Source organism: Salmo salar, chromosome 11 (genome assembly GCF_965601325.2).
Source record: "Salmo salar chromosome 11, fSalSal1, whole genome shotgun sequence".
Classification (NCBI taxonomy): domain Eukaryota; kingdom Metazoa; phylum Chordata; class Actinopteri; order Salmoniformes; family Salmonidae; genus Salmo; species Salmo salar.
In genome coordinates, this window is record NC_138301.1 from 6,698,416 (window position 1) to 6,722,666 (window position 24,251).

Here is a 24,251-nt window from a genome sequence, read left to right on the forward strand (position 1 = left end):
TTGAAAGCGCAAACCACCGCATTTAACCATGGAAAGGTGACTGGGAATATGGCCAAATACAAACTGTGTAGTTATTCCCTCCGCAAGGCAATAAAACAATCTAAACATCCGTATAGAGACAAAGTGGAGTCACAATTCAACAGACACAAGACGTATGTGGCAGGGTCTAAGAGACAATCACAGACTACAACAGGAAAACCAGCCACGTCACGGACACCGACGTCTTGCTTCCAGACAAACTGAACATCTTCTTTGCCCGCTTTGAGGATAATACAGTGCCACCGAAGCGGCCCGCTACCAAGGACTGTGAGCTCTCCTTCTCCGTGGCCGAAATGAGTAAGACATTTAAACGTGTTAACCCTCGCAAGGCTGCTGGCCCAGACGGCATTCCTAGCTGCATCCTCAGAGCATGAGCAGACCAGCTAGCTGGTGTGTTGACGGACATATTCAATCTCTCCCTATTGCTGTCCCCACATGCTTCAAGATGGCCACCATTGTTCAGGTATCCAAGAAGGCAAAGATAACTGAACTAAATTACTATCACCCCGTAGCACTCACTTCTGTCATCATGAAGTGCTTTGAGAGATTAATCAAGGATCATATCACCTTCACCTTACATGTCACCCTTGACCCACTTCACTAGGCCATCACACTGCACACTGCCCTATCCCATCTGGACAAGAGGAATACCTGTGTACGAATGCTGTTCATTGACTAAAGCTCAGCAATCAACACTATAGTACCCTCCGAGCTCATCAAAAGCTTGAGGCCCTGAGTCTCAAACGCGCCCTGTGCATTTGGGTCCTGGACTTCCTGACGGGCCCCCCAGGTGGTGAGGGTAGGAAACAACAACTCCACTTCGCTGATCCTCAACACTGGGGCCCCACAAGGGAGCATGCTCAGCTCCCTCCTGTACTCCCTGTTCACCCATGACTGCATGGCCATGAACGCCTCCAACTCAATCATCAAGTTTGCAGACAACACAACAGTAGTAGACTTGATTACCAACAACAACGAGACAGCTTACAGGGAAGACGTGAGGGCACTCGGAGTGTGGTGTCGGGTAAACACTCAACATTAATAAAACAAAGGAGATGATTGTGGACTTCAAGAAACAGTAGAGGGAGCACCCCCCTATCCACATCGACGGGACAGCAGTGGAGAAGGTGGAAAGTTCTAAGTTCTTTGGCGTACAAACCATGGACAAACTGAAATGGTCCACCCTCAGGAGGCTGAAGAAACGTGGCTTGTCACCTAAACCCATCACAAACTTTTACAGATGCACAATTGAGAGCATCCTGTCGGGCTGTGTCACCGCCTATTACGGCAACTGCACAGCCCACAACTGCAAGGCTCTCCAGAGGGTGGTGCGGTCTGCACAATGCATCACCGGGGGCAAACTACCTGCCCTCCATGACAACTACAGCACCCAATGTCACAGGAAGGCCAAAAAGATCATCAAGGACAACAACCACCGGAGCTACTGCCTGTTCACCCCGCTACCATCCAGAAGGTGAGGTCGGTACAGGTGCATCAAACCTGGGACAGAGAGATTGAAAAACAGCTTCTATCTGAAGGCCATCAGACTGTTAAACAGCCATCACTAACACATTGAGTCTGCTGCCTACATACAGACTTGAAATCATTGGCCACTTCAAAAAAATGGATCACCAGTCACATTAATAATGCCACTTTAATAATGTTTACATATCTTGCCTTACTGAATTCATATGTACGTATATACTGTATTTTATACCATCTATTGCATCTTGCCTATGCCTCTCTGTCATTGCTCATCCATATATGTATATGCACATATTCTTATTCCATTCCTTTACTTAGATTTGTGTGTATTAGGTAGTTGTGGAATTGTTAGATTTCATGTTAGATATTGCTGCACTGTCGGATCTGGAAGCACAAGCATTTTGCTACACTCGCAATAACATCTGCTAACCATGTATATGTGACCAATAACATTTCATTTAATTTTATTTGAACATAATCCAGGAAAAATCAGGAATTCCACAAGGCAGCTGTATCAGCCTCTTACTTTTTTCAATCTTTACTAATGACTATGTTTGCAGATGACTCAACATGTCAGCTACTACAGCGTGTGAAATCACTGCTGAAGTTAGTTTCAGAATGGGTGGCAAGGAATAAGTTAGTCTTAAATATAAAAAAGCTAAAAGCATTGTATTTGTGTCACGCCTACTCCTGCTCCCCCTCTTTAGCGCTAAACGTCGCTGGTCTACTAACCACCGGTCCTGGCAACCATCATTACGGACACCTGCTCCTATCATTATGCACACCTGTTACCCATAATTATGCACACCTGGACTTCATCAACGCCTTGATTAGCTTCCCTTTATTTAGCCCTCAGTAGCCTCAGTCATCAGGCAGTATTGGTTTGTTTTCACATTCAGTACGCTATGCCTGTTTTGTTCATCTGATTTGTTTCATAATTAAACTCTCTTTCTGCATCTGCCTTCTGACTCACTGCGTATACTTCATAGAATACTGCCTCAATAATTATGGAATTTGCAGAAGAAAAAGTCTCTGACTGTTGGTGAACAGGGTGTGGCAAACCTCTTCAAAGCTAGGAGCGTTTGTCACAAATTAAGTGGGAAACTGTCACCAAAGTCAGCCCAGAATGAAAGTTATTTCGAACATGACAGTACCTGTATGTTTGTTTCTCTGTCCTGGTCCACCCAGGCCACAGGTAAGGTCAAGGATAGCAGGGTTCGGTACACAAATCTGGTTCTCGGTAGGTCCAGGTCTAAACGTCCAAAACAGTCCAGCTCGTACACGGTAAATCCAGCCAATGTAGATTGTCTCTTTCTCTATGGTTCATAGATCCTTCCGACCCTCTCTCTCTCTTCCTGGTTTTTCTTGACCCTTTATCTGTGGGTTGGCTCCACCTTCTGAGGGTTCCCCTTGCTTTTGGGAATTGTAGTTTTGGCAGTCGGCCATTTTGTGATCTGTAGTTCTGATCGGGGTGGCCATTTTAGTGATCGGCAGAGCCCGTTTATTAGTTCTGTCCTCACATATCTGCCATTTATCACTCGACCCCCTTATTTGCCACAAGGGATACCTACTCCGCCAACATCACAATCAGCTGGTTCAACTGTGTGCGGCTACAGAAGTCCTCCGCATCCTCCACCGTCTCGACGCGTGTTTCAGCCGTTTCAGCAGTCCCAAAAGTCTACCCAGCAGTCTGCCCAGGGAGGCGATGCCCGATTGTCCCCCCCCCGGACAAGTATGATTGGACCCCGTCAAAATGCCGTCGCTTCCTACTCCAGTGCTCCCTCTATTTTGCCCATCAGACGAGAGTCCCCACCACCGAGAAGTCTAAGGTTGCCACAGCCATTTCCCTGCTGACCGGAAAGGTGTTGGAGCTGGGTTCCTACGAGAGGTTCATGACTCTGTTCAGGGCAGTTTTTGACCATCTACCAAAGGGCAGAGAGGGAGGTGAGTGACTATTCCAAGGGTGCCCAGACTGCTGCTAAGTAGGCCCTCACCTTCCGGACCGTGGCAGCCACCAGCGGATGGAATAAACCAACACTCTGCACTCTATTCTGTAGAGGACTGTGCGAGGAAGTCCACACGGAGTTGGCGTGCCGGGACAACAACCTTTCCATGGATGCGCTCATCGCGATGGCCATATGTCTGGACAACCTTCTTCAGGAGCGCCGGCACCTACCTCTCTTTTCACCCTCCTCCTTTGGCTGTCCTGAGCCAGAGCCTAAAGCCAAGTAGGTAGGAGTCACACACATCTTCACGGTAGAGCGGAGTAGCCAGAGACAGCTGGGGCTCTGTCCCTATGGTGGCCAGGAGGGGCACCGGCTTCAGCGGTGTCCGGTGAGTCCCAACCTGAGTTCCACTAGGGCAGAGGAGTGGGCCCGTGATCTTCCGTCTCCCAGGGTAGGCGTGAATATTCCATCATCATTGTTTTCCACCAAACCCTTTCTGGTTTCCATTTCACTGGCTAGCTGGCACTCAGGTGTTGTCTCTTCAGCTGTAGTGGACTCAGGTGCCACAGGGAATTTCATCAACCAGGCCCTGGCCTCCACCCTGAACATAACCTTGTACCCACTCTCCTCTCCTCTCCTTTTACGGTCCAAGCCCTGAATAATCGACCATTGGGATCTGGCACAATCATGCACATCACAGCACCACTCACCTTCAACCGTGGGACCCATGCACCAGGAAAGCCTTCCCTTCCTCATCAACACCACACCCGTACAAAAAGTAATCCTCGGCCTCCCTTGGCTCCAACGTCATAACCACATCAACTCCTGGTCAAGGATGGAAATCACCGCCTGGGCACCAGGATGCCGAAAGACCTGCTTTCCCGTACCCTGTGGTTCCACATCTATCGAGTGTCCGGTAAGAGCCCTCCAACCCATCATGTTGTCCTCCTGTATCGTTGGCCCCGTTTTTTGGGACATAGATGTATACATCCGGCAGGCTCTGGAGAGGGAACCCGCTTCTGCTACCTGCCCTCCTGAACGCATCTACGTCCCCAAGGGGGTAAGAGATTGGCTGTTGACCTGGGCACACACATCCCTCACCGCTGGACTCCCAGGTATCACCCGCACAATTCAATCAATCTCCGATAAGTAATAGGGTCCCACCTTGGCGCAGGATGTCACCTGCTATGCCAACTCCTGTTCAATATGTGCCCAAACCAAATCTCCCCGACATGCTCCAGCAGGGAAGCGTCACTGATCTCCCTCCATTTGATGGTTTCACCACTATTATGGTTGTCGTGGACAGATTCTCTAAATCTTGTCGTTTTATCCCTCTCTCTGGTCTTCCCACCACTCTCCAGGTTGCTGAGGCACTGTTGCGTACAGGTCGGATGAACAGGAGCTCGAGATGTTTTCAACTACGATACACCAGGATTTGTTGATGAGGAAACATACCCCTTCCCCCTATTCTGACCAGAAACCACCTTTCTTCCATACAGAAAATGTAAAAGCTGTCTGGTTGAATAGCAGAGTTGAGTGTTTAGTCCGTAAGCCATGTCTCTGTATGAAAAACACACAGTAAAATACACTTTGTGATCTCAGAGCAAGGCTTCAATCACCTTGATAGACCTCTGAGATTGAAGCCTTGTTCTCAGTTCAAAGTTTATTTTCCAGTGATTGGACATTAGCCACCAGGACACAAGGAAGAGGAGGCCGTGTAGCTCGTCTTTTCAGCCTAGCTTAAAGTCCCCCTTTCATTCCTCTTCTTCATCGTTGGCGTAATTATTGCACAAACATTCTGAGCAAACAGTCATTATTAACACAAAAATATCCATAAAAAAGCAGTCGAGCAGGAACCTGCAAGACACATTCACTCCTCAGCGTTGAAGTCTGTGTGTGTGTGAGATTTCAGAATCTGACAGTCTCTCTGTTGATTGTTTGTTGCTGGCAGGATTTACGAGCGAGTGATAGATCCACCTCAGATGGATCTGACCCTGGGCAGTGGAGTGTGGCTGGGTCAGCATAGCCACAAGCACGGCTTCTTCAAGGTAAAAAAAAACTTTCATCACCATATACACGATCACTGTAACCATATAACCATATAATAACCATGCATGGCTTCTTCAAGATAACACAGTCTTCACTATCTTGTCATTCTATGGATGGCAGTACCATGCTTTCTCTCCGAAAATATGATTTTACTAGACTTACCCTGAATTAAGAACAAATAGTACTTGCTCACTAGCCAAATGTGTCCTTTGTATTATGGTCATCTAGTGATTATCAGGTAAAACTTCCCTACCGTTACTACACATCTATACTCGTAAAACATCTCTGTCAAGGTCAAAGTGTTTGTACACTATAGAGTACCACAGTATGAGTCATAATACCCATAAAACCTAGAGGTCAAACAGGGAAATTGTTCCAATTCATTTATCTCATAAGAGATTTTAGAAACAATGATTTTGGGGCTGTGTTGCGTGTAGGCTTACCCTGGCATGACACTTTGATAACTGTTTAAGTCTCTCAAGCACAAAGTACAGTTTTATCAATATATTCACATGTTTGTACCCCCCCAAATGAACTGCTAATTAGCTTCTAATGTGGCTACCATAAAAAACTACAAATGCCATGCTGATCTGGACGAGACTGCCAAATCGAGGCAAAGGTAAGAATCTCTGGATGAACTATCTAATGTTAACCTGTTGGGGGTAGGGGGCAGTATTGACACGGCCGGATAAAAAACGTACCCGATTTAATCTGGTTACTACTCCTGCCCAGTAACTAGAATATGCATATCATTATAGGCTTTGGATAGAAAACACCCTAAAGTTTCTAAAACTGTTTGAATGGTGTATGTGAGTATAACAGAACTCATATGGCAGTCAAAACCCCGAGACAGATGGAAACAGGAAGTGGAATTCTGAATTGTGAACTCAACTTCATCACGTTGCCTATTAATCACACCGTGAGCTATGGTTCATTGAGCACTTCCTATTGCTTCCACTAGATGTCCCCAGTCTTCACAAATTGGTTTGAGCCTTCTACTGTTAAAATTGAATGAATGAGACGCTGTGGAACGTGGTCACACGGAGAGGGCCATCACCATTATGACGCCGGCGCCCCTGGTTACCCTCCCCTTTCGAAACGTTTTGAAACACAATGCAATCGTCCCCCTCGAATCTTATTGGCTCTCTTGTTGAAAAACGCCCTGAAGATTTATGTTATACAACGTTTGACATGTTTGAACGAACCTAAATGGGGAAAAAATGCATTTTCTCGAAATGGCTGTCCCGTGGCCGACGAAGCATTTGGATCAGCCTTCAGACGCGCTAACAAGAACAAGCTCTTGGAACATAAAGGAGTCATTTTTTCGAACGAAAATACATTTGTTGTGGACTTGGGATTCCTGGAAGTGCTTTCTGATGAAGACAACCAAAGGTAAGGGATTATTGACAATAGTATACAAGACTAGATGTAATATGCGATTGTTCCAAGATGGCTAGCCTATTGCTATTGCTAGCCTGTTGTTCTGAGTATCGCATCCCCTTTTATCGCAAAGTGTGATTACCCAGTAAAGTTATTTTTAAATCTGGCATTACAGGTGCTTTCAAGAGATATTCATCTATAAATCTTAGAATGACAATATTACATTTTAAAAATGTTTTCGAATAGTAATTTAGTAAATTTGAGGGAAAATAGTTAGTCAACGTTACGCACCGATGTAAAATGCTGTTTTTATATATAAATATGACCTTTATCGAACTAAAGAATGCATGTATTGTGTAACATGATGTCCTAGGTGTGTCATCTGATGAAGATTGTCAAAGGTTAGTTCTGCATTTAGCTGTTTTTTGGTTATTTGTGATGCATGTGGTTGGTCGGAAAATGGCTATGTGGCTACTTTTACGATATACTCCTCTAACATAATCTAATGTTTTGCTTTTGCTGTAAAGCATTTTTGAAATCGGACAACGTGGTTCGATTCAGGAGAGGTGTATCTATAAAACGATATAATTTGAATATTTGTTTTACTTTTTTAAATTATTACATTTTGTTATGCTAATGGCGATATGATTTTTCGCTGGATGTCCGGCCGCACAGGGGTTAAAGACTGCTCTATATCATCTTGGTTTCAGGCAGTCTGCCTGAAAATATATTCAGGCAGTTGAAGCAGTAGCTGTCTAGCTCCAGTCTAAGGTGCAGCAGTGTTTAAGTTAGAGTTGATGGGAAGAAAGAGCAGAGACAGATGGCCTAGAAAACTAGAAGCATTCAAGGTGTGACTGTGGATGAGGGAGGAGGGGATTTGATTTGCTGTGTTCAGAGATTGATTTGGTTCAGGAAATGTGCTGGAAATTCAATCATACCTACTGTACCAGTTAAAAGTTTGGACACACCTACCCATTATAGTGGTTTTTCTTTATTTTTACTATTTTCTACATTGTAGATTAATAGTGAAGATATCAAAACGATGAAAAAACACATATGGAATCATGTAGTAACTAAAAAAGTGTTAAACAAATTATTTTATATTTGAGATTCTTCAAAGTAGTCACCCTTTGCCTTGATGACAGCTTTGCACACTCTTGGCTTTCTCTCAACCAGCTTCCTGAGGTTGTCACCTGGAATGTATTTCAATTAACAAGTGTGCCTTGTTAATTTGTGGAATTGCTTTCCTTTTTAATGCATTTGAGCCAGTTGTGTTGTGTTATGACATGGTAGGGGGGTATACAGAAGAAAAGCTCTATTTATTAAAAGACCAAGTCCATATTATGGCAAGAATAGCTCAAAGAGAAACGACAGTCGATCATTACTTTAAGACATGAAGATCAGTCAATCAGGAAAATTTCAAGAACTTTGAAAGTTTCTTCAAGTGCAGTTGCAAAAACCATCAAGCGCTATGATTAAACTACCTCTCATGAGGACCACCACAGGAAAGGAAGAAATTGCAGCCCAAATAAATGCTTCAGAGTTCAAGTGACAGACACATATCAACATCGACTGTTTAGAGGCCTTCATGGTCGAATTGCTGCAAAGAAACCACTACTAAAGGACACCAATAAGAAGAAAAGACTTGCTTGGGACAAGAAAGACGAGCAATGGACATTAGACCCGTGGAATTCTATCCTTTGGTCTGATGATTACAAATTTGAAATGTTTGGTTCCAACCGCTTTGTGAGATGCAGAGTAGGTGAACGGATGATCTCTGTGTGATTCCCACCGTGAAGCATGGAGTAGGAGGTGTGATGGTGTGGGAGTGCTTTGCTGGTGACACTTCAGTGATTTATTTAGAATTCAAGGCAAACTTAAACAGCATGGCTACCACAGCATTCTGCAATGATATGCCATCCCATCTCGTTTGCGCTTAATGGGACTATAATTTGTTTTTCAATAGGACCCAACACACCTCCAGGCTGTGTAAGGGCTATTTGACCAAGAAGGAGAGTGATGGATTGCTGCATCAGATGACCTGGCCTCCACAATCACCCAACCTCAACCCAATTGAGATGGTTTGGGATTTGGACCGCAGAGTGAAGGAAAAGCAGCCAACAAGTGCTCAGCATATGTGGGAACTCCTTCAAGACTGTTGGAAAAGCATTCCTCATGAAGCTGGTTGAGAGAATGCCAAGAGTGTGCAAAGCTGTCATCAAGGCAAAGGGTGGCTACTTTGAAGAATCAAATTCTAAAATATATTTGTATTTGTTTAACACTTTTTTGGTTACTACATGATTCCATATGTGTTATTTCATCGTTTTGATGTCTTCACTATTATTATACAATGTAGAAAATATTAAAACATAAAGAAAAACCCTTGAATGAGTAGGTGTGTCCAATCTTTTGATTGGTACTGTATATATTTATTACAACCACTTATTCACAGCTTATGCTATAGCTTTTTTTAAAGCATAAAGGCCAAATCTCTATAATCAAATAAGTTGGCTTTACTTTAAAAAAGTAACAACAACGATTTCTACAATGTCTACATTTTGCACAGTGTACAAAACATATTTAGGTTAGAACACTTGTCAGCATTTGCAGTGTAGAGAGGGTTACAATAAGGTTCTCTTGGAGTAGCGTACAGTAGTTCTCTATATGATCAGATACTGTATCTAAACCATAGCCATAAGGCAGTTCCGGCAAATGCCAGGTTGGCTGATTTTTAGCCCATTGGGACTGTCTAAATTGCGGTTTGACCACAGAATTATCATTATTTGACTAATAATGGGGGCCTGCCTCAAGAAATAGAACATTTGCCGTTGTGTTAATTAGTGCCCAGAACGATGTCTAGTCCCTGTCCGTCCCTGCATTAAGTGCTTATTAAAACATTCCAAATGTTTATCTGGGAGATGAAACGAGGCTGTTATTGTTGTAGTTGTTAAGGTTGGCTGAATCCTCAGGTAGCCTGGGGAGCTGTGACACTTCTCCAGTTGTTCCCCTGCCGTTCTCTCCATTCTCTCCTCTCCTGTGCTGCCATTCCCTACATGTTCTTCTCTGCTGCCATTCTCTCCTCTGCTTCCTCAGATAGAAAATGGGGAAAATAGACCCTATAGTCTCCTCCAGCAGGAGAGATGGTAAGACATGTAGAGAGAGCAAGATACAAATTGAGAGAGGGAGAAAGATTTACAAAGAGAGAAAATATTTTAGAGAGCGCTAGAGGGTGAGAGAGACAGATAAAAATTGGGAGAGCAAGAGAAATTGAGAGAGATCAAGGTGAATAAATACAGAACGGGTGTGACAGAGAAAGACGATAGCAGGTGAATAGACTAGTGGTAGTTTCTTCCATCAAGTGGAGTAGAGTGGCTCGGTGAGGGTGAGATAATGACTTTAAATAAAACATGTTGAGCCCTCTCAGAGGATGCATCCCAAATGGCATCCTATTCCCTGCATAGTGCACTATGTAGGGAATAGGATTCCATTAGGCATATGCATCCAGAGGCTGTGCTTTTCCACATCATTCTCACTAGCTGAGAGAGAGAGATTCAGATTTAGATGTAATATTTAGTGTTTAGTGTTTAATATTCACGTAAAAAAAGTGAAAATCTTACGCTTCAAGCTCCAACATACTGGACTAAGTGAAATAATATAATGAAAATGGTAACAAAAAACAACAGAAATAAACTCAGCAAAAAAAGAAACGTCCCTCTCACTGTCAACTATGTTTATTTTCAGCAAACTTAACATGTAAATATTTGTATTAACATAACAAGATTCAACAACTGAGACATAAACTGAAGAAGTTCCACAGACATGTGACTAACATAAATTGAATAATGGGTCCCTGAACAAAGGGGGGGGGGGGGGGGGGTGTGCATTAAGTACTGCAGTGCATCTCCTCCTCATGGACTGCACCAGATTTGCCAGTTATTGCTGTGAGATGTTACCCCACTCTTCCACCAAGGCACCTGCAAGTTCCCGGACGGGAATGGCCCTAGCCCTCACCCTCCCATCCAACAGCTCCCAGATGTGCTCAATGGGATTGAGATCCGGGCTCTTCGCTGGCCATGGCAGAACACTGACATTCCTGTCTTGCAGGAAATCACTCACAGAACGAGCAGTATGACTGGTGGCATTGTCATGCTGGAGGGTTAGGTCAGGATGAGCCTGCAGGAAGGGTACCACATGAGGGAGAATGATGTCTTCCCTGTAACGCATAGCATTGAGATTGCCTGCAATGACAACAAGCTCAGTCTGATGATGCTGTGACACACCGCCCCAGACCATGACGGACCCTCCACCTTCAAATCGATCCCGCTCCAGAGTACAGGCCTCGGTGTAATGCTCATTCCACCGGCGATAAACGTGAATCCGACCATCACCCCAGGTGAGACAAAACCGCAACTAGTCAGTGAAGAGCACTTTTTGCCAGTCCTGTCTGGTCCAGCGACGGTGGGTTTGTGCCCATAGGTGACGTTGTTGCCGGTGATGTCTGGTGAGGACCTGCCTTACATCAGGCCTACAAGCCCTCAGTCCAGCCTCTCTCAGCCTATTGCGGACAGTCTGAGCACTGATGGAGGGATTGTGCGTTCCTGGTGTAACTCGGGCATTTGTTGTTGCCATCCTGTACATGTCCCGCAGGTGTGGTGTTCGGATGTACCAATCCTGTGCAGGTGTTGTTACACGTGGTCTGCCACTGCGAGGACGATCAGTTGTCCACCCTGTCGCGCTGTCTTAGGCGTCTCACAATACGGACATTGCAATTTTTTGCCCTGGCCACATCTGCAGTCCTCATGCCTCCTTGGAGCATGCCAAAGGCACATTCACGCAGATGAGCAGGGACCCTGGGCATCTTTCTTTTGGTGTTTTCAGAGTCAGTAGATAGGCCTCTTTAGTGCCCTAAGTTTCCATAACTGTGACCTTAATTGCCTACCGTCTGTACGCTGTTAGTGTCATAACCTGTTATGGCTAGGGGGCAGTAGTTTCACAGCCGGATAAAAAACATACCCGATTTAATCTGATTATTACTCCTGCCCAGAAACTAGAATATGCATATAAGTATTAGCTTTGGATAGAAAACACTCCAAAGTTTCTAAAACTGTTTGAATGGTGTCTGTGAGTATAACAGAACTCATTTGGCAGGCCAAAACCTGAGAAGATTCCAAGTGCCCTGTCTGACAATTTCTTGCCCTTCTTGACTATCTCTATCCATTACAGAGGATCTCTGCTGTTACGTGACACTTCCTACGGCTCCCATGGGCTCTCAGAAGGCGTCAAAAAGCTGAATCGTGGCTTTGCAGGCTCTGGCTGAAAAAAAGTAGCGCGTTTTGGGTAGTGGCTGGTTACAGTACTGTGAGACTCAGGCGCGTGCCCGCGTCGACCCCCATGCTTTATTTTCTTTCGTCTGTTTACCTAAACGCAGATTCCCGGTCAGAATATTATCGCTTTTTTATGAGAAAAATGGCATAAAAATTGATTTTAAACAGCGGTTGACATGCTTCGAAGTACGGTAATGGAATATTTAGAAATCTTTTGTCACGAAATGCGCCATGCTCGTGACCCTTATTTACACTTCGGATAGTGTCTTGAACGCACGAACAAAATGTCGCTGTTTGGATATAACTATGGATTATTTTGAACCAAACCAACATTTGTTATTGAAGTAGCAGTCCTGGGAGTGCATTCTGACGAAGAACACCAAAGGTAATCAAACTTTTCTAATAGTAAATCTGACTTTGGTCAGGGCTAAACTTGGTGGGTGTCTAAATAGCTAGCCGTTATGGCTGGGCTATCTACTCAGAATATTGCAAAATGTGCTTTCACCGAAAAGCTATTTTAAAATCGGACACCTCGATTGCACAAAGGAGTTCTGTATCTATAATTCTTAAAATAATTGTTATGCTTTTTGTGAACGTTTATCGTGAGTAATTTAGTAAATTCACCGGAGGTTTGCGGGGGGTATGCTAGTTCTGAACGTCACATGCTAATGTAAAAAGCTGGTTTTTGATATAAATATGAACTTGATTGAACAAAACATGCATGTATTGTATAACATAATGTCCTAGGTGTGTCATCTGATGAAGATCATCAAAGGTTAGTGCTGCATTTAGCTGTGGTTTTGTTTTTTGTGACATTATATGCTAGCTTGAAAAATGGGTGTCTGATTATTTCTGGCTGGGTACTCTGCTGACATAATCTAATGTTTTGCTTTCGCTGTAAAGCCTTTTTGAAATCGGACAGTGTGGTTAGATAAAGGAGAGTCTTGTCTTTAAAATGCTGTGAAATAGTCATATGTTTGAAAAATTGAAGTTTTTGTATTTTAGAGGAATTTGTCATTCGCGCCACGCCTATCATTGGATATTGGAGCAGGTGTTCCGCTAGCGGAACGTCTAGATGTAAGAGCTTAACGACCATTCCACAGGTGCATGTTCATTAATTGTTTATGGTTCATTGAACAAGCATTGGAAACAGTCCTTAAACGCTTTACAATGAAGATATGTGAAGTTATTTGGATTTTTATGAATTATCTTTGAAAGACAGGGTCCTGAAAAAGGGATATTTCTTATTTTTGCTGAGTTTACCACTATATATTGTGGCAGACCAGGGGATTGGGTCAAAACGTTTACACAGATCAGACAAGGACAGAGTAGGATTAGCTCAGTTTCAACTGTGTTTATTAAAATAATAGTTCATCAGAAGAATCAAAAGAAAAGATTAGATCTCCCCCATGAGACCCTCTCTGGGATATCGTCTTCTTGGCTCTGGGTCTTGCTGTATCCTGTGGGGATCAAAAACTGAACTCACTCCTATTACCTCTGCAACCGTCCCCAACTATACAGGAGTCCTTTCTTCCCCCACTCTCTCCCCTTGATTACTCACCAACTCACAATCAGCCCCAATTAGTCCTGGCCGGAGAGCCCATCGAGACCTGGCACGTCCAACAGATGGAGCCATCGCCTCGTGATGTATACTCCGTCTGTCACCAGGCCTCGATGAGTCTCCTCCTGGTGGCTGACCTGCTGTATGCCACAATATGTACATAACTGTGGCAGTGATGAATAAATAAATGTCCATTGGGGTGGAGGCAGAGTAAAGACTGTTGAGGAGAGAGAGATTAGATTAGATGAGTTTATTAGTCACATGCACAGGGTCACAGATTTAATTGCAGGGTAATTAAGCTCCAACAATGCAGGTCAATAAGAGAACTGAATGAAACAATAATATATACATATTTACAACTGTGACAATGATACATGTCCATTGTGGGGTGGGGGCAGGGTAAATGTCCATGGGGGTGGAGTAGTGTGTCCCAGAGGGAATGTCATTAGGAGGGCAACAGGCGGGTTGGGAGTCCTGGGGCAGGAGGGGGACAGGGGGAGCAGGTGTGTAGTGTTGGCTATTCAGCAACCTGATGGTATGGGGGTAGAAGTTATTGGCCAGTCTGACAGTTTTTGCCATGATGCTCCTATACTGCCTGTGTCTGAGTGATGGAAGCGGGGAGAACAGGCCATGGCTCAGGAGGCTTGGGAGGCCTTGATGATGTTCTTGGCCTTCCTGCAACACCTTCCTGCAACACCTGCAACACCTGGTGTTGTAGGTGTCCTGGACAGCAGGCAGTGTGCACCCAATGGTGCGTTCGGCTGAGCGTACCACCCTCTGTAGAGCCTTGCAGTCAGCGGTGGTGGAGTTCCCGTACTAGGCTGTGATGCTGCCCAACAGTATGCTCTCAATGGTGCTTGTGTAGAACACTGTGAGGGCCCCCAGGGACAGGCTACATTTCTTCAGTCTCCTGAGGTTCAAGAGTCAATGTCGTGCCTTCTTTACCACGTAGACCATATGGTTTGACCATTTTGGCTCCTCAGCAATGTGTACGCCGATGAACATTAAGTTCATCAACGGTGGCCCCGTTAATGAGGATAGGGGAGTGCCCAGCCTAGTTCTTCCTGAAGTCCACAGTTAGCTCCTTTGTTTTGCTGATGTTGAGGAAGAGGTTGTTTACCTGGCACCACACTGTCAGAGTGCCTACCTTTCTATAGGCAACTAGGCCTACTACCTTCATGTTGTCAGCAAACTTGATGATGGAGTTGGAACTGTGTGAGGCCACGCAGTCGTGGGTATACAGGGAGTGCAGGAGGGGACTGAGGACGCATCCTTGTCGGGCCTTCTTGTTGAGGATCAGTGTGGAGGAGGTAATGTTTCCTACCGTCAGCAAGTCAAGGACCCAGTTGCATAGGGAGGAGTTGAGTCTCATGGCCATGAGCTTTGTGTTGACCTTTGAGGACACTATGTTATTGAAGACCGAACCATAGTCAATGAACAGCATCCACACGTATACTTTCCTTTTGTCCAGGTGGGTGAGGGCAGTGTGCAGTACAACAGCTAGCTGGTCAGCACATGCTCTGAGGGTGCGGCAAGGGATGACGTCTGGGCCGGAAGCCTTGTAAGGGTTAACACGCTTGAATGACTTGCATACATCCTCCGTGGAGACCGTAACCTTGTAGACCTCGTTGTCCTCAGGTGCTCTCCTCGGTAGCTCAGAAATGTTATGCTCGAAGCGTGAGAAAAAGGTGTTTAGCTCGTAAGGTAATGAATGCGGCGTTGGTGTCCGCGACGTGACAGGTTTTCTTATTGTAATCCATGATTTATAGAAGCACCTGCCACATTCGCTCCTCTGAATTGCTCCTCCACTTTGTCCCTATACTTTCTTATCGCAATCTTGATCGATCTGCGTAGGTTGTATTTGAACTGTTTAATCATATAATACCCGGTCATCTTGCCTTGTTTATAAGTGTAATGAATACTCAGGGAGAAAAAAGTGTAGATTCACACGCAGTGCGCGGCAGATGTTTATTACGCCTTCACAGAAGGCAGGAATCGTGGTCTCAGGCAGGCAATGGTCAACCACAGGTAGGCAGTCAAAAACAAACAATACCTCACAACCATTCAAACAGAAAGAACTGAACTAAATGGGGAGCTGATGAGAAAGGAACACAGGTGAAATCAATGAACAGAAATGAAAGACAGGGCTACGTTCCAGAACACAATGAAACAGGTCTACGTTCAAGGACACAAAGAAAAAAAACACAAGTTTGACTAAGAAAAGAAAAGCAGAACCTTACAATAAGCAGCATATCTCTCCTTCAGTTTCCCGACAAGTCAGGATTGTTGATTCGGGTTGTTCAGATTGTTGATTCGGGTGAGTTTTGGAAGACACCATCGGTATCAGATCATCTATGCATTTTTTTATGAAACCAGTGACTGAGTTGGTGTATTCATTGATGTTATTCCCAGAGATGCCCCGGAACATATTGCAGTCCACATGATCAAAACAGAGCATGGAGTATGATTGGTCAGACGAGCATTACAGACCTGACCACAGGAATTTCTCTCTTGAATATTTTTTTGTAGGCGGGGAGGAGCAAAATGGAGTTGTGGTCAGATTTGCTTGAATCAAGGAAGGGAGAGGGCCTTATACCCCCAGTGGTCAAGAGTGGAATTTCCGCGAGTTGGACACACATATTTGCACGAACACACATGCACTCAAGCATACAGGCACACACTCACGCAGAGACTTTACATTCATCATTTGCCAGAAGGACTGCATTCACTTCTCCATTCTACATAAATCAATCTGTCACGTCCTGACCATAGAGTGCTCTTATTTTCTATGGTAGAGTAGGTCAGGGCGTGACTGTTTTTTTAATCTAGTTTAAACTTTCTATGTTGTGTTCTAGTTTCTAGTTTTTCTATGTTGGGGTTTTTGTATGATTCCCAATTAGAGGCAGCTGGTCATCGTTGTCTCTAATTGGGGATCATATTTAATTTTCCCACCTGTGTTTGTGGGAGATTATTTTGAGTTAGTGCATGTTGCACCTCTGTCGTCACGGTTTGTTGTTTGTTTATAGTTTGTTTGGCTAGTTTCACAATATAATAAAGATGTGGAACGATACGCACGCTGCGCCTTGGTCTCCTCCTTCAGACGGACGTGACACAATCATCTTGTATGAAGCACATATTGTCTACGGTAGGGCTACACTATTACTCCGAAGAGGCATTGTGATCTAATAATCTCCACATATATAGAGCTAATTGAAATAGATGCATCACATTGGCGAGGGAATGTCCCCTTTGCCTGAGGTGTCTTGGTTGTCGAGTCACTGTGTGGCCTTTAGCTCTCCTTTTCTCTACCTCTCTCTCTCTTCCGTACAAACCCCCACCCCCCACCCCCCCTCTCTATTTCTTGCTCTCTCTTACATTCATCCTCCCCTTTCCCCTCCACCCCTCCCTCTCTCGCTTCAGGCTGTATTACCTGCTGATCAATAGAGGCAATGTATGGTCAGGACTCCCATATCATCAGGACTCCCATAAACTCCCAAGAGGCAGCCACATCACTGACCAAACACTTTCACTTCCATTCCACACTCATCACTGATGTCGGCTGATTATTCGCTGTGGCATGTGTGTGTGTTTCTGTGTGTGTGCCAGCAACAAAGCCAGAGTTGAGTATGAGCATAGTGTGTTTGTGTGCGTGGGCACGTTTGTGATCTACTCTGTTGTTTATCTCTCCTCTTGCCGAGGTCTTTCTCTAAAGTGACACAGGTGTTGCTCTCATTCAAGCTTAATGAATGCATTGTAAATGTATATAACAAATACAATTCGAATCAAATTGTATTTGTCACATACAGTTGAAGTCGGAAGTTTACATACACCTTAGCCAAATACATTTAAACTCAGTTTTTCACAATTCCTGACATTTAACCCTGTCTTAGGTCAGTTAGGATCACCACTTTATTTTAAGAAGGTGAAATGTCAGAATAATATCAGGTTTGTAAGGCCTCCTTGCTCGCACATGCTTTTTCAGTTCTGCCCACACATTTTCTATAGGATTGAGGTCAGGGCTTTGTGATGGCCACTCTAATACCTTGACTTTGTTGTCCTAAAACCATTTTGACACTACTTTGGAAGTATGCTTGGGGTCATTGTCCATTTGGAAGACCCATTTGTGACCAATCTTTAACTTTCTGACTGATGTCTTGAGATATTGCTTCAATATATCCACATACATTTCCTCCATCATGATGCCATCTAGTTTGTGAAGTACACCAGTCCCTTCTGCAGCAAAGCACCCCCACACCACGATGCTGCCACCCCGTGCTTCACGGTTGGGATGGTGTTTTTCGGCAAGCCTCCCCCTTTTTCCTCCAAACATAACGATGTTCATAATGGCCAAAAATATATATTTTTGTTTCATGAGACCAGAGAACACTTCTCCAAAAAGTACGATCTTTGTCCCCATGTGCAGTTGCAAACCGTAGTCTGGCTTTTTTATGGCGGTTTAGGAGCAGTTGCTTCTTCCTTACTGAGTGGCCTTTCAGGTTATGTCGATATAGGATTCGTTTTGCTGTGGATATAGATTATTTTGTACCTGTTTCCTCCAGCATCTTCACATGGTCCTTTGCTGTTGTTCTGGGATTGATTTGCACTTTTCGCACCAAAGTACGTTCATCTCTAAGAGACAGAACGTGTCTCCATGCTGAGCGGTATGGCGGCTGCGTGGTTCCATGGTGTTTATACTTGCATACTATTGTTTGTACAGATGAATGTGGTACCTTCAGGCATTTGGAAATTACTCCCAATGATGAACCAAACTTGTGGAGGTCTACAATTTATTTTCTGAGGTCTTGGCTGATTTCTTTTGATTTTCCAATGATGTCAAGCAAAGAGGCACTGAGTTGGAAGGTAGGCCTTGAAATACATCTACAGGTACACCTCCAATTGACTCAAATGATGTCAATTAGCCTATCAGAAGCTTCTAAAGCCATGACATAATTTTATGGAATTTTCCAAGCTGCTAAAAGGAACAGTCATCTTAGTGTATGTAAACTTCTGACCCACTGGAATTGTGATACAGTGAATTATAAGTGAAATAATCTGTCTGTAAACAATTGTTGGAAAAATTACTTGTGTCATGCACAAAGTAGATGTCCCAACGGACTTGCCAAAACTATAGTTTGTTAACAAGAAATTTGTGGAGTGGTTGAAAAACGAGTTTTAATGACTCCAACCTAAGTGTATGTAAACTTCCGACTTCAACTGTACACGTGTTTAGGAGACGGTGCCAGACATATCACGGAACCAACCCAATGAACTATGCCTATGTAAAGCATCTTTAACCAGTATATAAGGGAACTAAGGGACTGCCCATCAAAGCTACTGACAGACTATGGTGCATCAAGTTTGTTGGAACCTCTCCAGTGTGCTGACGATAAAGGATCATTAATTTAGTATCTACTTTGAGTGTCCCTGTGTTGTATTTTCAATACAAAACGTTGGTTATTAACTTCTCTGGCCTAGGTGGGACGTGACCGTCCAACACTATTCAACAGCCAGTGAAATAGCATGGCACGAAATAAAAAACAGCAAAAATATCATAATTTCAATTTCTCAAACATTCGACTATTTTACACCATTTTAAAGATACACCTCTACTTAATGTAACCACATTGTCCGATTTCAAAAAGGCTTTACAGCGAAAGGAAAACATTAGTTTATGTTATTAGAGTACATAGACAAAAATAGCCACACAGCCATTTTCCAAGCAAGGATATATGTCACAAAAACCCAAAACACAGCTAAATGAAGCACTAACCTTTGACGATCTTCATCAGATGACACTCCTAGGACATCATGTTACACAATACATGTATGTTTTGTTCGATAAAGTTCATATTTATTTCCAAAAACAGTATTTTACATTGGCGCGTGATGTGCACATCAATTTACAAAAATACTCATCATAAACGTTGACAAAATATATAACAATTATTTAAATAATTATAGCTAGACTACTCCTGGATGCAACCGCTGTGTCAGATTTTAAAATAGCTTTACGGAGAAAGCACATTTTTTAATATTCTGAGGACATAGCTCGCCATCACAGCAAGCTATACAGACACCCGCCAAGTTCGGGGTCACCTAAACTCAGAATTAGTATTATAAATATTCTCTTACCTTTGCTGGTCTTCGTCAGAATGCACTCCCAGGACTGCTACTTCCACAAGAAACGTTGTTTTTGTTCGAAATAATCCATATTTATGTCCAAATACCTCCGTTTTGTTCGTGCCTACAGAGCACTATCCAAAGGCATAACGTGCGAGCGCGGTACCAGAGACAAAGTCAAAATGTTCCATTACCATTCTTAGAAACATGTCGAAAGTTGTTTAAAATCAATCTTTATGGTATCTTTAACATAAAAATGCGATAATATTCCAACCGGACAATAGCATATTCATTCAAGAAGAAAAAGAAGGAACGGTGCGCTCGTGGGATTGCGCATATCCAATCTCTTTGTCCCCAGGCAGTCCACTGATTGACTGAGCTACTATTCTCTGCCCAGTGACAGGAGAATGCTGAAAGAACTTTCTGAAGGCTGTTGACAGCCAATGGAAGCCTTAGGAAGTGCAACGTGACCCCACAGACACTGTAGTTTCGTTAGAGATTCAAAAGAAGAACTACAATTCTCAGACTTTCCACTTCCTGGTTAGGTTTTTCTCAGGTTTTTGCCTGCCATATGAGTTATGTTATACTCACAGACATCATTCAAACAGTTTTAGAAACTTCAGAGTGTTTTCTATCCAAATCTACTAATAATATGCATATTCTAGTTTCTGGGCCAGAGTAGTAACCAGTTTAATTTGGGTACGTTTTTCATCCGGCTGTGAAAATACTGCCCCCTATACTTTAAGAAGTTAAATTATTGCATCTGAGCTGCTAGAATGTGAGGCTCTGCTTTTTTTTTTTTTTAAACCTTGGTGTTACCTTTGACCCAGGTCTAACTTTTGACAACCACATAAGAAGCATATCCGAAACAGAATACTTCCATCTCAGGAAAATACTGGTAGACAAAACGAACTGGCAACAGATAAACAGAGAACACAGGTATAAATACACTGGGTAAAATGGGGACAATGTGCAACACCTGGAGGGGGTGGAGACAAGCACAAAGACAGGTGAAACAGATCAAGGTGACATTACACCCCCCTCCTCTAGGGGCACCACCTGGCATCCTACCTGGGCACATACCTGCTTGACTAGGGTGACGGTGTTGGAAATCAGCAATGAGGCCTGGATCCAGGATGTCCCTAGGGGGACCCAGCAGCTCTCCTCCGGGCCATAACCCTCCCAGTCAACCAGGTACTGGAATCCCCTGCCACGAGGTTGAACCTTCAGGAAAGGCCTCACCGTGTATGCTGGTTTGGTCGTCGATGTAACGGGAGAGAGGGGTGGGCCTGGAAACAGGAGACAAAGGGCTGTGAAACATGGGTTTGATCCTAGACACATGAAAAGTGGGATGTATACGGAGGTTACGGGGCAAAAGAAGACGAACAGCAGAGTGGCAAAGGAGATGGGGAAAGGGCCGATAAATGGGGGGGGGGAAGTTTGCGGGACTCAACCCGGAGGGGCAGATCTCGGGTGGACAGCCATACCTTCTGCCCGAGACGATACCGGAGAGCCGGGGTCCAGTGGCGGTCCGTTTGTCAGTGGCAGACAAACATCTGGGCAGAGGGTTCGCCAACCTCTTCCTCTTGCTCCGAGAAGAGCGGGGGCTGATAACCCAGGGAACACTCAAAGGGCGAGAGACCCGTGGCAGAGGAAAGGAAGGATGTTGCAGGCATATTCGACCCACACTAGTTGCTGCCTCCAGGTGGTGGGGTTGGCGAAGACCAGGCAGCGAAGAGTCGTCTCAAAGTCTTGCTTGGCTCGCTCTGACTGGCCGTTGGACTGGGGGTGGAACCCGGAGGACAGGCTGGCCGATGAACCAATGGGTCCTTCCAGAACCGGGACGAGAAGTGAGGACCCTGGTTGGAGACCATGTCCACTGGGAGTCCATGGATCCGGAAGAAGTGCTGCAGCATGAGCTGGGCCGTCTTTTTGGCAGAGGGTAGCTTGGGGAGTGGAATGAAGTGGGCGGCTTTGGAAAACTGGTCCACTACTGTCAGGATGGCTGTGTTGCCATCAGACAGGGGGAGACCCATGACAAAGTCCAGGGATATGTGAGACCAGGGACGGTGAGGAACAGGCAGAGGTTGAAGGAGACCAGCCGGAGCTTGCCAAGGGGTCTTGTTCTGCGAACAGATTGTGCATGCAGCGACGAACGTGGAGATGTCAAGAACCATGGTAGGCCACCAGAAGCGTTGTCGCACAAAGACCAGGGTCCAATGGGAGCCCGCGTGGCAAGCAACGACCGAGCAGCCAGGACTGAGGAGCCGACAGCGTCACGAAGAAACATCCGGTTATCTGGAACGCTGTGTCTCATGAACCTGCTTCCCTTTTCCCCAGCTGAGTGCCGTCGCCAGGCACAAGATGGGAAGGATGGTCTCGGCTTCCGGGGGTGTAGCCGCAGGGCTATAGCGGCGTGACAGTGCATACAGGCTTGACATTCTTGGATCCTGGTCAGTATGAGAGGGAGAAGTTGAACCGGGTGAAAAGCAGGGACCACCTAGCTTGCCTGGAATTGAGACGCTTGGCGGCGTGTAGATATTCCAGGTTCTTGTGGTCTGTCAACACAATGAACGGATGTTCCGCCCCTTCCAGCCAGTGCCTCCACTCCTCTAATGCCATCTTCACTGCGAGAAGCTCAAGATTCCCCACATTGTAGTTCCTCTCCGTGGCATTGAGGCGATGGGAGAAGAAGGTGCTGGAATGTAACTTGAGGTTCAGGGCAGAACACTGGGAAAGGACAGCCCCCACTCCGACATCCGAAGCATCGGCCTCTACCACGAATTGGCAGGACAGGTCAGGATGGTACAAAGATGGAAGCTGCAGTGAAATGGTGTTTGAGATCCCGGTACACTCGGTCAGCAGCTGGAGACGTGAATGGAACCTTGAGAGAGGTGAGTGTAGAAAGGGGGGAAGCCAAGGTGCTGTAACCCCGGATAAAGAGACAATAAAAGTTGGCGAATCCCAGGACTTTTGCAGTTGCACTCTAGATGTAGGCTGGTTTCAATCCACCACCGCTCTCACCTTACCGGGATCCATCTGTAAACTTCCTGCAGCGATGATGTAACCCAGGAAGGGGATGGTGGAGCGATGGAATTCGAACGTCTCTGCTTTCACAAAAAGCTGGTTCTCCAGGAGGCGTTGGAGAACCTGTCGGATGTGGAGCACGTGTTCTTGGTGGAGTGGGAGAAAACAAGGATGTCGTCGGGGTAGACAAAGATGAACTGGTTCAACATGTCGCAGAGAACATCATTCACCAGAGCCTGGAACACAGGCATTGGTAAGGCCAAATGCGATGACCAAATATACGTAGTGACTGCTGGCCATGCTGAAGGCAGTCTTCCACTCGTCCCATTCCCATATCCACACCAGGCGTTCCTTAGGTCCAGCTTGGATAACAGTTGCCCCCTGGAGCGGCTCGAAGGCCAAGGAGATGAGTGGTAATGGGTAGCGGTGCTTCACCGTGATGTCATTGAGGCCCCGGGAGTCGATGCACGGGCGCAGGGTTTTGTCCTTCTTCTCCACAAATAAGAACCCTGTGCTGGCGTGGGAAGCAAAAGGACGGATGAACCCTGCAGCTAGGGAGTCCTCAATGTAGATCTCCATGGCCTTGGTCTCCGGACCCGACAGAGAGTACAGTCATCCCCAGGGTGGAGTGGTGCCTGGGAGAAGGTCAATCTCGCAGTCATAGGGTCAGTGCAGCGGAGGAGATGTGTCCCGGGCCTTACTGAACACCTCCCGGAGGTCCTGGTACTCCGCGGGAATGGAGGCGAGGTCCGGGCAACTTCCGAGCCCCAAGAAGTCGTCCCGGGGCAGGCTGCACTGACTTCAGACAATGAGCATAGCAGAACGGGCACCAGCCCGTGGTGGCACCAGCAGACCAGTCAATAAGGGGATTGTGTCGCTGAAGCCAAGAGAATCCCAATACTATGGGAACCTGAGGAGACTTAATAAGCAGGAATTGGATTGTCTGGCTGTGGTTCCTTGACACATGTAGGTTGATGGGAGTGGTATTGTGGGTGACCCGGCCTATAGAGCGCCCATCCAGCACTCTAACGTCCATGGGAATGGAGAGGAGGTGAGTGGGAATGCCCAGCTTGGACGCCAGGGTAGCGTCCATAAAGCTCTCATTGGCCCCAGAGTCGATGAGTACCCGGAGATATTTCGACTGGTTCCCCTCAGAAAGATGGCAGGAAAATAGGTGTGAGTAAGGGGAGAGGAAAAGTTCTCAGTCTGGCCAACCAGAGTACTCGCTCCTACCGGTGTGCCTGGTCTTTTAGTGGACAGGTGGCCATGAAATGACCAGCAGTCCCACAATACAGGCAAGTCTTTGTGTGATGCCTGTAT

At 45.3% G+C, this 24,251-nt stretch overlaps 1 protein-coding gene across 1 annotated transcript in view; it reads left to right on the forward strand.

The window, feature by feature from the left end:
• LOC106561902 (protein kinase C-binding protein NELL1) overlaps positions 1 to 24,251 on the forward strand; it is a 527,033-nt gene that overhangs the window by 221,207 nt on the left and 281,575 nt on the right. Inside the window, exon 5 of the mRNA XM_014126233.2 lies at positions 5,422 to 5,518. Within this exon, the coding sequence (XP_013981708.1) occupies positions 5,422 to 5,518 (97 nt within the window). The remainder of the gene's footprint in view (positions 1 to 5,421; positions 5,519 to 24,251) is intronic.